The 14940-nt window shown below is 37.9% G+C and overlaps 1 protein-coding gene across 1 annotated transcript; it reads right to left on the bottom strand.

Annotated features, from left to right (window-relative positions):
- Positions 1-591: 591 nt before the first annotated feature.
- Positions 592-1305, bottom strand: LOC148119107 (mitochondrial import receptor subunit TOM20 homolog). The gene has a single exon (XM_087898048.1). It carries the CDS (start codon positions 1259-1261, stop codon positions 824-826), a length of 438 nt encoding a protein of 145 aa, XP_087754174.1. The 5' UTR covers positions 1262-1305; the 3' UTR covers positions 592-823.
- Positions 1306-14940: the final 13635 nt, after the last annotated feature.

Below are 14940 nucleotides of genomic sequence, written 5' to 3'. Positions count from 1 at the left end.
AGTTTATTGTCTACAAGTAAATAAAAGGTGGCTGATGGGTGGATGGCAAACTACTACAGACTACAGGGAAAAAAATGGACATCCTTAAAGTATCATTTGACCTGCATACATGTACATTTGCATGCCAAAACAGGGGAACACACACACACTTAAACAATTTTTAAATGATAAAAAATAAGAATAAATAAACTAACATTTGGGAATTTATATTTTATTTTCTAAAATTCAAAATAATGCACTTTTGTTTTCAAACACATCTAGTCAAGGATTCCAAATATGCATGAATCTGAAAATTAATATACAAAATCAAGTAAGAATTGAATGTTTAGAATATATAACTTATTTCACATATAGTTTTTTTTTGTCTCTGTAAGATTTTAATGCTCAGTTTTCACAAACACATGTTTCTATCCAATTTTATGACGTACAGTAAAATGCACTAGTCTTTAAAAACGGGCATTATCCAACTATCCTTCATGTTCTCTTCCAATCGTTCAAAACTCATCACCGGGCGTTTTTATCTCAGTAATACTCCACTTACTGTATTTACATTTGAATTCCATGTCATAAGAATAAACGAAATCCATGATATTTTGGTTAACTCAGTGTATTTATAAAATGAAAAGTCCTATCAAAATACTTTTCACTGGAAAAAATAAATAGAACAGACAATGGATCTACTCAAAGCACATATTCACTTTGGTAGACTTCAGTGTAGGACAGTTCATGACAAGCACATTTGCCCTTATTCCCCCAGAGCCGAGCAGCTTCCAAGCTAATGGTTAAATCATTTTTAACAGATTTTATAGTGTTGATATCTGGCTCATTCCACATCATCTTCAGCCAAGCTCTGAGCACTTACAATTCTCTGACTAATGGTTGGAAGCTTGGTCAGAAGCATCTGGAACACTGGTGGTGGAAGAGTCTGCTGTAACACTTGCAGCAGCTGCTGAGGCTGCCCACACACAGCAATCGCATTTGTCAGGTGGTCTACACCGTTCTCGTAGTCACCTTGTGCTAATAACTCTTCACCAAGTTGTATCTCTTCAAGGAAGAACTTCTGAACAGCTTCAGCATCCTTTAAATCTGGTAACTTTGAAAGCCCAGCTCTCTCCTTAGCAAGCTTCTGTTTCTTTCTTCGTTCTCGCAGCCTGTTCTTGAAGTTGGGGTCGCTCCGCCTTTTGCGGTCGAAGTAGATGCAGTAGCCGATGAAGAGGGCGCCGCACACGCCCGCAGCGATGGCACTGTTGCGGCCCACCATCTTCGCTCGTCCGCTCGCTCGGCGGGGGCGCGCGCGGGCCGGGGCCACCGAGGGCCGCCAGGCAGCGCTTCGCTCCGCTCACATATAGTTGAACACACTTTATATTGCCTCAGGTTCCTATTCTCTTTATGTTTTTTTCCTCTACTCTCTACCTACAGATAAAATGCTGCACTGTACACTGGCTCCAGACTAAACTATCACTAAATGGTTACCAACATTTATACTTGCCTTTTCCAGAGACATTGCCCTATAGCAAATAAAAAACGTTTTGTTTATTTTATTATCATTGGAATTTTATCCAAAGTAACTTGTAATGTTGGAAAGTCATTAACAGGGCCTTTATGATTTGATAATCTGCCTTTCATTCTCTCCTACTCAGCTCTAAAGAAATCTGAAAGACTACAATATCGTGGCTGCAGTTTCTGCACTTCACAAATGACAATGAATGGATCTGCCACTATGGACTTGCACTGGGCTTGTGTTCACATAATAAAATGTTTTAATTCCCCTATCGTCAGTGGTTCACAATGTAATTTTATCCTACACTTCCTTGGATGATTAGTTCTATTTTATTCTGTAACACCAAAGATGGACTCTGTTGAAAATAGATGAATGTCATAATAGTCTATTCTGTTGGAGAGGCAAAATGAACGTATTCTTCACACTGACAAAATGTGTAGTCTAGTGAAATCTGAATATTGTTACATAGTTACAGATGATATGAGAGCAAGAGCACAAAATAGAATATGTTGCAAAGATAATCATACAATGAAAGGGCCTCTTTGACACCTGAAAGACATGATAAATTATAATAAATTCTAAGAGATTTTATTGTTACAACAAAATGCTGTATCATAATTCCTATTTAATGTCTCACAATTTAAACTTATGCTATACACACGCGCATACATAGAAATTTTTTGAATGTAACAAAAATTTTATGCTTTGGTAGTGCTTTAATAAAAGAACACACACTATGAAAATTTTAAAATAAACATTTATCACTTTCTTAGGTTCAGATTCATAAAGTGGGATAAACATTCACATCTGTGCTTTCTGATGACACTTTTGCTTTTTCAGTCTGTTCTGAAATGTTTGGCATTTTGGTTCAAGCTCAGAAGTAGCTGGGGTTACAGATTGTTGCTTGTTGCTCACACTTTCAACTTTTAACAAAATCTAATAATTTCAATTTTTTACTTTGAAGAATTCACAAGATGAAAATGTTATTTTTCTGTTTTGCCTTTAAAACTACTACTGATGAGATTTCTAAGTGCTGTCTGTTAAATAATAGACGGTGTATCAGCAAGTGTTAACCATAACTATGACTGAAACACACAGGCCTGAGATTTAGTATGACAAGAGAAATTCAATGATAGCTAAAACAGAGTTCTCACATAATTCCATAGGGCTGTCTGTTTCACTAAGCCATGACACCTGAGGACTAAGTAGTAGGCACCTGTCCAAAGATTAGTCTGCAACAACTTAAATAAAGATTGTCAGTATCTTGGTATTTCAAGTGTATACATTTCTGTTGGAGCCATGCATTCTCTGTTACTCAAACATACCATATCATAAAGTGATAAAAACATATGATATCACAGCATAAAGTGTTAAAAAATAAAATATAACAAACTCATCTTCAATATCATACAAATAGTTTAATCTTTTTTTCTGTGCTAATAATAGTTATCTGAATTATCCTGCAGGGTGTGTGTATATCCACATATAATCAAATTCAATCTTAAGATTCTAGATGGGTCTAAAGTGAAATTTACAAATGCTTTGGTTCTTTCACCTTCAAGACACTAAGATTTATTTCTCTTTTGAAAGTAGTGTTTAATAAGTGGCCTGTCTATAGTGAATACAATGTGGTATAATTGGGAAGATTTCACTTCTAAAATTAGGACATGGCACCTCTACAACTTTCACATCACTGTCCCTTGATGCTCGTTCTTCACAGCTGGCAGGAGTTTTACAATGAAAACTGGAAAACCTCTAGGTCACAGCTAAGGGGACTAGTTAATCAACGATCCAAGAGGTGTAAGCCCCACAGTAGGTCATGCAGAGTTTAGTTATCACATGAATAAACTTGTAACTGACAATGGTTTCAAGAATGTCTGGATATTTAAATTCAGCATAAGGCCATCTACTTCATGGTTCAGTGTAGGTATTAGGTATGGCAGTCATCTCTGAGGAAGTTGAAATGGAGGTATTATATTCAAAAACCTTTTAAAGCACATTCAGACAGGAAAGTTCCTTTTCTACTTTTTTATGATTTAAAATTTTAAATGTTTATATGTGCCAAACTGAAGGTGGAAAATTTTACTCTGGTCATTTTAAAAATGAGTTTCTTATCTTCTCCTGGTCACCATATCCAGGCCTACCACTCCTACAGAAGCCCCCTGGTATAATTCAGGCCATATCAGTATCCAAAACCCCAGGTAAGACCCTACCCACAGACAATGTTACTAAAAGAGACCTAAATATTCCAAGAGATGGAAAAAAAAAAAACCTTAAAAACAACTTTATGAGGAAATGAAGAGATGTCTTAATGAAAGCCAGGAAAATTTAAAAAAATAAGAATTGAGGAAATGAACAAACCCCTTAAAGAAATTTAGGAAGAACCCTACCCTGATGTCAATAATCAAGCTCACAATTCCAGCTGCTTTACCAGAGGCAATGCTGGTCCTAGTGACCTCAGGTAAGACATCTCCCACTACCAGCTAACACTCCTTCAAGCCTGTTTAACAACTGAGACTGCACACCCTCTTCTTGGCTCTATATTCCAACTCACAATTTTGGCAGATGATATATGCTTTACCCGAGGTCAGGCAGGTTCTGGGGACCTAAATTAAGACACTGCCCAAACCTAGGCAAGACTTCTTAAAACTTAACTCCACACCCTCCCCTAAGCACAATATCCCAGTCCATAACTTGGTCAGAAAGCTACACCATACTAAGAATCCCATAGACCAAGCAGGTAACCAGGAACGTGGAGTCCACTCAGGTACCTGGAGCCACAGAGGCACCGGAAACTGCAGAGGTCTTTCAGGATGCAAAACTCGGAGATCCTATTGGGCCTGAAGATTAGCTAGTCACCAGAACACCTGGCCACTTAGGCCAGAAGATCAGAGAGGGTATAGAAGCCAAGCAGGGAAAAAAAATCCAACAAAAACAAACTCAGAAATCAAAAGATAGAGCTGTAATCATCCCAAACCCAGATGCTTAAATGCCAGTGTAAGAACACAATCAATAAAAGGAAAATATGGTATCACCATAACACAGCAAGATGGTAACATTCCAAAGTAGATGAAGTTAAGAAAATATATTAGAATCACATTTATGAATATGATAGAAGTCTTTAAAGAGAAATGAAGATGTCCATCAAAGAAATTTGAAAAGTCAAACAAAAAATTGGAGGAAATAAAAAAAAATCTCTTAAAGAATGCCAAGAAACCCAAGAAAAAACAAAGGTGAAGGATACTATTTAGGACCTGAAAATAGAAATAGAAACAATTAAAAAAAGAATAAGAGAGAATTATGGAAATAAAAAATCTGTGTAAGTGAACAAGGATTACAGATATAAGTGTAACCAACAGAATGCAAGAGATGGGAGAGAGATCTCATGTACTAAAAATACAAATGAAGAAACAAATTCATCAGGCAAAGAAAATGTTAAACCTAAAAATTCCTAACATAAAACATTTAGGAAATCTTGAAAACTATGAAAAGATCAAACCTTAGAAAAATAGCAATGTAAGGAGAACAAGCATAGCTCAAGACTACAGAAAATATATTCAACAAAATATTAGAAGAAAAAATTTGTAGCCTAAAAAAGAACATGCCTATAATGTTACAAGAAGCTTGTAGAACACCAAAGATATTTGATTAAAAGAAAAGTTCCCTTGGCATATATTAATTAAAATACTAAACATATAGAACAAAGAATAAAATAGGAAATGTTGCAAAGGATATAAGGTCAAGTAACATATAAAAACAGATCTATTAGAATTGCAATTGACTTCTTAGTAGAGACTATAAATGCCAGAAGAACGTGGATAGATTTCCTTCAGAATCTAAGAGAACATACATGTGTGCCCAGATTACAACCACAAAAACATAGGAAATATTCTCATACCATCAAAACCAAAAGAGGAGAAACACATGCATACACACATACAACCACCACCTCAACCAGCAAAATAACAGAAATTAACAATCATTGATCATTAATATTTTAATATCAATGGACTCAATTCTTTCAATAAGAAGACACATGTTAACAAGTTGAGTTTTTCTGTTACATACAAGAAACACACCTCAATATCAAAGAAAGACATTGCCTCCAAGTAAAGGAAAAAGACTTTCAAAGCAAATAAACTCAAGAAACAAGTTAGTGTGTGTATATATATATATATATATATATATATATATATATATATATATATATATATATTTGTATACATATGCACATATATATGTTACACATATATATAATCTAACAAAATAAACTTCTAAACCATAATTAATCCAAATAGATTGTGAATGATTGCTTATATTTATCAAAGAAAAAAATGTATAAAGATTTTATCTCAATTCTTAACATCTATGTCCCAAATGCAAGCTCACACATATTTGTAAAAGAAACATTACTAAAACTAAAGTCACACATCAAAACTCACACATTAGTAGTGGATAACCTCAATATCCCACTTTGAGTAATGGGCAGGTTATCTGGACAAAAACTAAACAGAGACATAGTGGAGCTCACAGATGCTATGAATGAAATATGCCTAACAGATATCTGTAGAACATTTCACACAAATGTAAAATAAAATAACTTTTTTTCCAGTGCCTCACAGACTATCTACTCAATTTACAAATACTCAGTTGCAATCCAAGTTTCCACAGACAGAAAAAAATAATTAATATATCCTTGTATCCTAACTGACTGCCACAGATTAAAGCTTATTTTAAAAACATAAACAACAGAAAACTTAACAGCCCTGGGGAACTAAACAAAATGAAAATGGGGTTGAGACAGTAAGAAGGAAGGAAGGAAGGAAGGAAGGAAGGAAGGAAGGAAGGAAGGAAGGAAGGAAAGAAAGAAAGAAAGAAAGAAAGAAAGAAAGAAAGAAAGAAAGAAGGAAGGAAGGAAAGGAAGAAAGAAGAAAGAAGAAAGAAAGAAAGAAAGAAAGAAAGAAAGAAAGAAAGAAAGAAAGAAAGAAAGAAAAAAGATAAAGAAAGAAGAAAGAAAGAAAGAAAGAAAGAAAGAAAGAAAGAAAGAAAGACTTTTTACAGGATTCAATGAGAATGAACAAACCACATACACAATCTCATGTAAACTAAACTATTCTCTACTGAATTACTTAGCCAATCCAGGATTAAAGATTTCTTAAAATTTAATAAAAATGAATGCACAACATCTGCAAGATCATGGGAAACAATGAAAGTGGTGCTAAAAGGAAAGTTAATAGTACAAAGGGCCCTCATGAAGAAACTGGAGAGATGTCACACTGTCAAATCAATACATCTGAAAGATATAGAATAAAAAGAAGCAAACACACTCAGAAGTAGTTAACAACCAGAAATAATCAAACAGAGGGCTGATATTAATAAAATAGAAACAAGAGAAACAAAAAAAGCTAAGAATTAAGTGAAGAGTCCATTCTTTAAGAAAATCATGAAGACTGTAAAAAAATCTTGTCCATACTAACTAAATGACAGAGATTATCCAATTTAATAAAATCAGATACACAAAGGGGAACAAAACAACCAACTCCAAGAAATCCCAAAGAATCATCATTTCAAAAGCTTGTGCTTCTTTAATTGGAAAATAAAAAAAAATGGACAATTTTCTAGATGGATAACATAAAGTTGACTCAAGATCAGATAAATAAGTTAGACCTTTAACCCCCACAGAAATAAAATCAGTCATTAAGAGCTTTCCAAATAAACAAACAAACAAAAATATGGTGTCTGACAGTTTTATTGAAGAATTCTTCCAGATGTTAAAGTGTAGAAGGCCACAGCCACATCCTCCATCATCAAGATGGCGCTGACATCCAGCTTCACCACCAGGTGAACGCACACGTGTTGGTATCTTTCCACTTCTGTGTCCCCGCCTACTCCCGAGGCATCACCTGGGACTGGGAGCAGCGGACCAATCCAAGAGTGACACGTCCGAAGCAGGGTCTGTTTCCTATATAAGGGATGGGTTCCATCATATCTGGGTCTCCGCCATGTTGGCTGATGCTCGCTCTCCCAAGGGGCATTAAAGCTATTTCTGCAGTAGGATCCTGTGTCCCGCGTGGTTCTTGCTGGCGAGGGTAGCGCAGGGCATCTGGTGCAGATACCCGGGAAGAAGAAGAACTTTGCACCGCCGGAGACCAGGAAGGATTCAGAACTGCAGGCATGCATACTCAGAGAGGTACGCTCTAAAGTCCAGAGAGCATATCAGAAACTGAGCAGCAGTGGGAGGTTGTGCGCGCACTCAGATAAGTTAAAAAGGACCCCCCAGTGATTCTAAGAAAGTAAAAATGGGGGAGAAGGCTAATTTACAAGGTCAAAAGCTTTATGTTATGTTGTTTGTGTTGTCTGTTGTGTACTGGATAGGAGAAAGATATTTAAATTTAGAAACTGCTAAGGATATGATGTTTTGGAAAAGAGGCTCTGTTTTCGTCTCCACAGAAAAGGAGAGCCTAAGGGTGTACTTGGGATTTATATGGTTTGAATCACCGAGACCTCCTGAAATGTTGTAGTGTTTACCCCTAAAATGCAGCGGCCCAATAACAGCAGGAAGCAGCCAGAGAGACTAACGACGCCCAAATTCCCTAAAAGATTAAATGAGGTCCTTTCAATGATTGCAGAGCAGCAAACCTGCTTCTCTGAGTTCTGCTTTGCTCCGTACACCGGTTTGGGCTCGGAGTGGGTGCAGCTGCAGCTGGAGCGGAGCTTTGCTCGGTGGCTATGGTGGAGGGCACGTTGCGCCGGCTCAGTTGGTGCCTGGCCTGGAGGATATCACGTACCAAGAATGAGAGCGGTGCCACAAGCTGCCAGGCCAAAATTGTACCTAATTGTACCTTGCAATGTACCTAAAACTGTGAGGGTCTCTGAGGCTAAAATGGCTCTTATTCCATTTGGCTATGCTAAACGATGCTAACTTCAGGCAGGACTGATCGTAATTATCATAATAAAAGCGCAATTAAGGTTTAGCCGCAGTAAACAGGTAGTACCGTATTACATCTACATAGTGCGACTTAGTTTTTAAGAACTGCTTAGCATTTTAAGAACTCAAGTCCTCCTAAAAGATTGCTGTATATACACTTGGCTTGTCTGGTGTTTCGGGATCCGCAGGGAGGTGGATGCGAAGGGCCCTTGGATTTTGGGGTGATTGGATCGTTGGCTGGATCTGTGAGAGGTTACAGCCGCTTTTGCTGTGGCACAGATGTTGAGAGTTGGCTAGTAGGAAAGCGGCCCTGGTCGCCGCCTCTCCCATCGGCCCCTTGAGCCGCAGCGGCTCTGCCGCCTGTGCTGCCTCGGTCTGGGTGTCGGCTCCCGCCACACTTTCCCACCAACACAGCCGCGGAGGACTGGGCTGGCCCTGCAGGGAAGGCAGCGGCGCCTGGGGGTGGAGCCGCCACTTCCTGGCCTGGGACATGGGGATCCGCGCAGCGAGCAGGCCCAGGGCCGTGCACAGTGGGCGGGCTCTGGAACCCAAGGCCACCATACCGGCAAGGAATACGGGAGCCAGTAAATCTTAAATCTAATATCAACAAACAGGGCCTGGGTTTTTCCTAGGCGCCACTGGGTCAGTTATCTACCACAGTGGCTACAGCCCTGGATCAGCAGGCTATCATAGATACATCTATTAGAGGTGAAATAATGGTTCTTAATCAAATAATTGACCTAGTACAAGAACAGGTGGATATCTTATGACAGCTTGCCCAATTGGGTTGTGGATGGAAAACTCCAGCCTTATGTGTGACCAGTGTACCATATGAGAACTTTATAAAAGTGGCTAACTTGTCCCGAGAATTGTCTTTGTATCTTGCAGGAGAATTTTGATGATTTGCTGTCCTCCTTGAGACGGTCCATCGTGACAATCAACTCCACGCGAGTGGACATAAGCCTGGCCGAAGGATTCCAGTCCTGGGTTGTGTCCTTCATCCCCTACTTCAAAGAATGGGTGGGGGTGGAAATGTTTTGAAACGGTCCTGCTATGGAATAGTGTTTCTCCTCTGGATGGTCTGCTGACTCAAATCCCAAAGTCTTAGGGACAAAGTAGTTTTTGCACAGCGCTGGTTGCCCTGGAATAGGGAGCCTCTGCTTATATGTGGTTATCTATGTTGAAGCAGTAAGGTTTATGCCAACCAGCTCCTGCACCCCTAGGACAATGGTCCATTGCACAGGGTGGAGTGCTTGGCTTAGCTAGCCCTGAAGGTTGTTGAGCTGAAGAGCATCGCACAGAGAATGGCCCTCTCTGAGAGATATGTCGTCCTGCATAAGGGTTTCCTGCCGTATATTCCCTTTCCCAGAAAAATGGCAGAGGGCAGGCCGGATAGGTTACAGGTGTCATGAGCCTAGGGGCAGATTCCGTGTAAGCCCATTTTAATGTTTCTATTTTGGGAAGTGCGACCTCTATCTTTACCTTCTGAGAGAGTTGCCTTTCTGCAAAGAAGTAAAATTAGGGGGAGATGTAGAAGGCCGCAGCCACATCCTCCATCATCAAGATGGCGCTGACATCCAGCTTCACCACCAGGTGAACGCACACGTGTTGGTATCTTTCCACTTCTGTGTCCCCGCCTACTCCCGAGGCATCACCTGGGACTGGGAGCAGCGGACCAATCCAAGAGTGACACGTCCGAAGCAGGGTCTGTTTCCTATATAAGGGATGGGTTCCATCATATCTGGGTCTCCGCCATGTTGGCTGATGCTCGCTCTCCCAAGGGGCATTAAAGCTATTTCTGCAGTAGGATCCTGTGTCCTGCGTGGTTCTTGCTGGCGAGGGTAGCACAGGGCATTAAAGAGGAGCTAATACCAATACTCCTACAAGCATAAGAAACATTGCAAGAATGATTTTAGTAGTCACAGTCACTCTGATAATCAACGCATACACAGACTTAACAAAAGAAAGAAAATTGCAGATCAATTTACCTCATGAACATAGATAGAAAGCACAATAAAATGCTTCAAAACCAAAATCAAAACACAGCACCAAGATCATCCACTATAATCAAGTAAACTTTATCCCTGAAATGCAGAAATGGTTCATATATGAAATATATGAAAATCTATCAGTATGACACATGATATACACAAAATGAAAGAAAAGAAGAATATGATCATCTAATTTAATACTAAAAAGTCTTTGACAAAGACCAATATCCCTTCATGATAAAAGTCTTGGAGAGAGTCAGAGAAACTTACTTAAACATAATAAACAAATTTACAGCAAGTTGAGAACCAATATCAAATTAGAGGGAGAGGAACTAAAGAAATTTTACTAAACTCAAGAACACGAAAATATTGTTCACTTTCTCCATATATTCAATACAGTGCTTGAAGTTTTAAATGAATCAATAAGACAACTAGAAACCAAGGAGATAAAAGCTGAAAAAAAAAGAAGTCAAAGTATTGTTATTTGCAGATTGTATACATTAGCAACACAAAGTATTCCACTTATGAATTTCTACAACTGATAAATACCTTAAACACCTTAATTGGCTAGGTATAAAATAACCTAAAAACCTACCAGTAACCCTCCTATATACAAATGACAAATAGAATGAGGAAGAACTCAGGGAGTCAGCACCATTTACAGTAGCCTTATATAATATAAAATATCTTGGTGTAACTCTAACCAAGCAAGTGAAAGTTCTATATGGCAGTCACTTTAAGTCTTTGATGAAAGAAATTGAAGAAGATATCAGAGGATGGAAAGATCTCCCTTGCCCATAGATCGATAGAATGGCATTGCTCCCTAGAGGATATGACATACATAAAGATGACAGAGTTCTTTTTATGAAGCTCTGAGATAATTAGAACAACATATAAGTCTCCTCTTGTTGCATGCAAAGGTGATTACATGGCAGATAAGATTAAAGGCTTCAAATGCATGTCGCTCAAGAGAAAAATGTAACAACAAAATTAGATTTCCTGGAGTCACCTCTGCTCTATACCAGGGATTATATTGATGGATAAAAAATGGTGTGAAAAAGTGGTAAATAATGAGGTATCAAGACCTCCCTTTCAATGGAAGGTTAACTGTACAGAGCTATTGTTGTGTTACATGAACACAGAGAAAAAGAATATCAGGATCAGACAAATAATAAATTCTATAAAGCTATAAAATGTTGCTATGGATTAATCCTTCTGTAAACTCTGATGATTTGTCACTGAAGTTGGTTTAATAAAAAGCTGCCTGATAGGTAGCTGAACAGGATAAAGGTAGGTGGAAAAGGCAAACAGAAAAATGGGAAGGACAGAGTCAGAAGAGTAGCCCACAAAGATACAGAGAGAAGCAAGATGGGCATGATGTACTGAGAAATGGTACCAAGCCACATTATAAAACATAGATATGAAATATGGGTCTATTTAAATGTAAAAATCAGCTAGTAACATGCCTGAGCTCTTGGCAGATCATTTGTAATTAAGATAAGCCTCTGTGTGATTACTTGGGAGTGGCAGCTGGAAAACAAAAATCTGTTTACAAAATGTAAGCATTGTTTTATGCCAAAAATTGAATAACAACTGCAGCATCTTTGGCTTGATGATTTTTCTGGGGCTCCTTATAATTGACACCATGACCATTAAACATTAATCATATACTCCTTAGATAAACAAATAAGTCCAAAAAACAATACCTTTCACAATAGTCTCAAAGTATATGAAATATGTTGGGGAACACTAGTCAAACAATGAAAGACTTGTAGGATATAAACTGCATGGGACTGGCATTAAAAACAGACAAGCTGGTTAATGCAATCTTGAATTGAAAACCCAGATATAAATCTAAACACTATGGACAAGTGACTTACAGCATATTTAACAAATAGTGATGGTCAAACTGTATGTAAGGGGAATATAAATCGGACAATATTTCTCACACCAATTAAAAAGTCAAATGCAAAGGGATCATAAATATCAACATGAACCAGATATACTGAACCATGATAAAAGAGAAAGTGGAGAATAGCCTTGAATGCATTGCCATAGGAGACAGCTTTCTGGCTAGAACACCAATAGTACAGACACTAAGATAAATAATTATTAATTGAGACCTCATGAAACCAAAAATCTTCTGCAAGGCAAAGGACACCATAGATCTTACAAAACACCATACTACAGAATGGAAAAAAAAATGTAACCTCCCCATAGTCAATAGGGAAATAGTGCCCCTAAAATATAAAGAACTCAAGAAGCTAAATATCAAGAACCCAGAAAAAAAATCTAATTAAAATATGGCATACAGATCTCAACAGAGAATTCTTAATCAAGGAATCATAAATGACAGTGAAACACTTAAATATATATTCAGCGTCCTTAGCCATCAGGGAAAGCTGAATCAAGACTACTTGAAATTCTATCTTACAACTTTCAGAATGGCTAAGATCAACAAAACAAATGAAAGCACATGCTGGCAATTATGTCTAGCAAGGGCAACACTGCTCCATTGCTGGTGGGAGTTCAAACTTGTACAGATAGTATGAAAACCATTAAGGCAATTTTTCAGAAAATTGGGAAACAATCTACCTCAAGACTGTGATGTACCACTCTTTGAGCAGAAACCAAAGGATCCCCAATCCCGTCACAAGGAAACTTGTTCAACAATGTTCATATCAGCTTCATTCACAATATTCAAATACTTGAAAAAAACCTAGATGTCCCTTGACAGAAGCATGAACATGTAAATGTGGTATATTTGCACAAGGGAGTATTTAAATATATTATGTAATTTACAAGCAAGGATGGAGCTGGAAAAGAATCCACCTATGGAAGGTAACCCTACCAAAACCACAAATATAACATAGCATTAACCAGTAAGCAAATGATAAACAAGCTATTATATGTAGACACAAAGGTATTGGGTAAAGAAGAGGTATCTAGTGGGGACACATAGATTTCCTTGGGAAGGGAGAATTGAATGTATTTTAATAGTGGACTTGGGCCAAATACGGAGACAAGAGTGGAAGGGATCGGGTTGGGAAATGGAAACATAGGGAGAGTGAGAGGGCCCAGATACGTGGAATTGGGGTCATTGGGGGGTGGAGATAAAAATCTAGTGCAATGGAAACTTCCCGGAATCTATGAAGTTATTCTAATGATGACTCTTACTAATGGAGGATATCAAGTCTCAACTAACCAACTCTTGTAGCCAGGCAAAGCTTCCAGTGGCAGAAAATGGTTGCATTCAATTGAATTGCTAGCCAAAGGAGTCCCATGCAGATTATTATACATAGAGTTATTCTCTGCATACTAATTATAGTGCCCCATTGCCAAGAACAACACCTAAATACAATCATCAGTTAGAAGTTGAGCTACATGGAGCTTTTACTGGTACGTTCTAGATTTTTTTGGTGCCTTAAGGTATTCTGAAGGCCACCAGAGGAGAAATGTACACACAAACCTAGTCATAAAACTTTGACCTAAAATCCATCCTTCCTGAAATGGTAAGTATGGTAAGTTAATTGTTGTACAGAACTTGTGGGAGTAACCAGTGTCTGATTTGATCTAAGCCTCATTCCGTAATAAAGCACCCATACACAACATTGCTTGGGTAACAAGGGACCATAGACTACATAGCCTAGATAATGAGGATAAAACCAAATAGGATTGATATAATAAACTTTTATTAAATTATTCCAAGTGATATTATGCTGCACTCATAGATCAGGGCATTACCCAGTTATGATCAAAGAGTCTTCACCAGCATCAAATGGGAACAGATGCAGAGACCCACAAATAGACATTATGGAGAGAGATGGGGGGAAGAGAGAGGAAGAGAGAGAGGAAGGAGAGAGAGTCTAATGGAAGATTCCTTTCAAAACCTTCCTCTTAGAACTCATGGAATCCTGAGAAAGAGATGGCAGGAAGATTATAAAAGTCACAGGGAATGGAGAGTACCAAGAGAAGAAGAAGCTCTAAATCAACCAAGGAAGACATATATGAGCTCAGAGTCTAAAACAGCAATAGGTGTGCATATTGATCTACACCAGGTCCTTTGTATGTGCTATAACTACTGGCTTAATATTTTTATGTCACTTCATGGTATAAGAATGAGTGGGTCTACAACTCTTTTACCTGTTCCTGAGATGCTTTTGCTCCTGTTGGGTTGCAATTTCCAACTTCTCTTTGAAAGTTTTTGGCTTTATTTTATTATATTTTATCTAATCATGTTTGTTTGTTTACCTCTCAGAAGACTATTCTTGTTTAAAGTGGGACAGAAATGAAGTGAGTCTGGGGAGGAGAGGAGGTGAGAAGCAACTGGGAGGAGTAAAGGAAGGAAAAACTAAAATCAGGAAATACTGTTTGAGAAAATAATCCATTTCAATAAAAATGAGATTTTTTTAAATTTGACAATTTCATTTAATATTTTTGAGAATGTTAAAATATATTTTTTACCCTAATACATTGTTTTTCCTCCTTACACTTATACTACATTTGGCAAACTATTTGAG

This window comes from Myodes glareolus, chromosome 18, assembly GCF_982192425.1.
Source record: "Myodes glareolus chromosome 18, mMyoGla1.1, whole genome shotgun sequence".
Taxonomy (NCBI): domain Eukaryota; kingdom Metazoa; phylum Chordata; class Mammalia; order Rodentia; family Cricetidae; genus Myodes; species Myodes glareolus.
Note: the sequence above shows the minus strand (reverse complement) of the source record. Positions and strands in the feature narration are given on the sequence as shown.

Bases quoted from the DNA above. Each gene is read 5' to 3' on its own strand.
- LOC148119107 (XM_087898048.1), bottom strand. From the start codon at position 1,261: ATGGTGGGCCGCAACAGTGCCATCGCTGCGGGCGTGTGCGGCGCCCTC.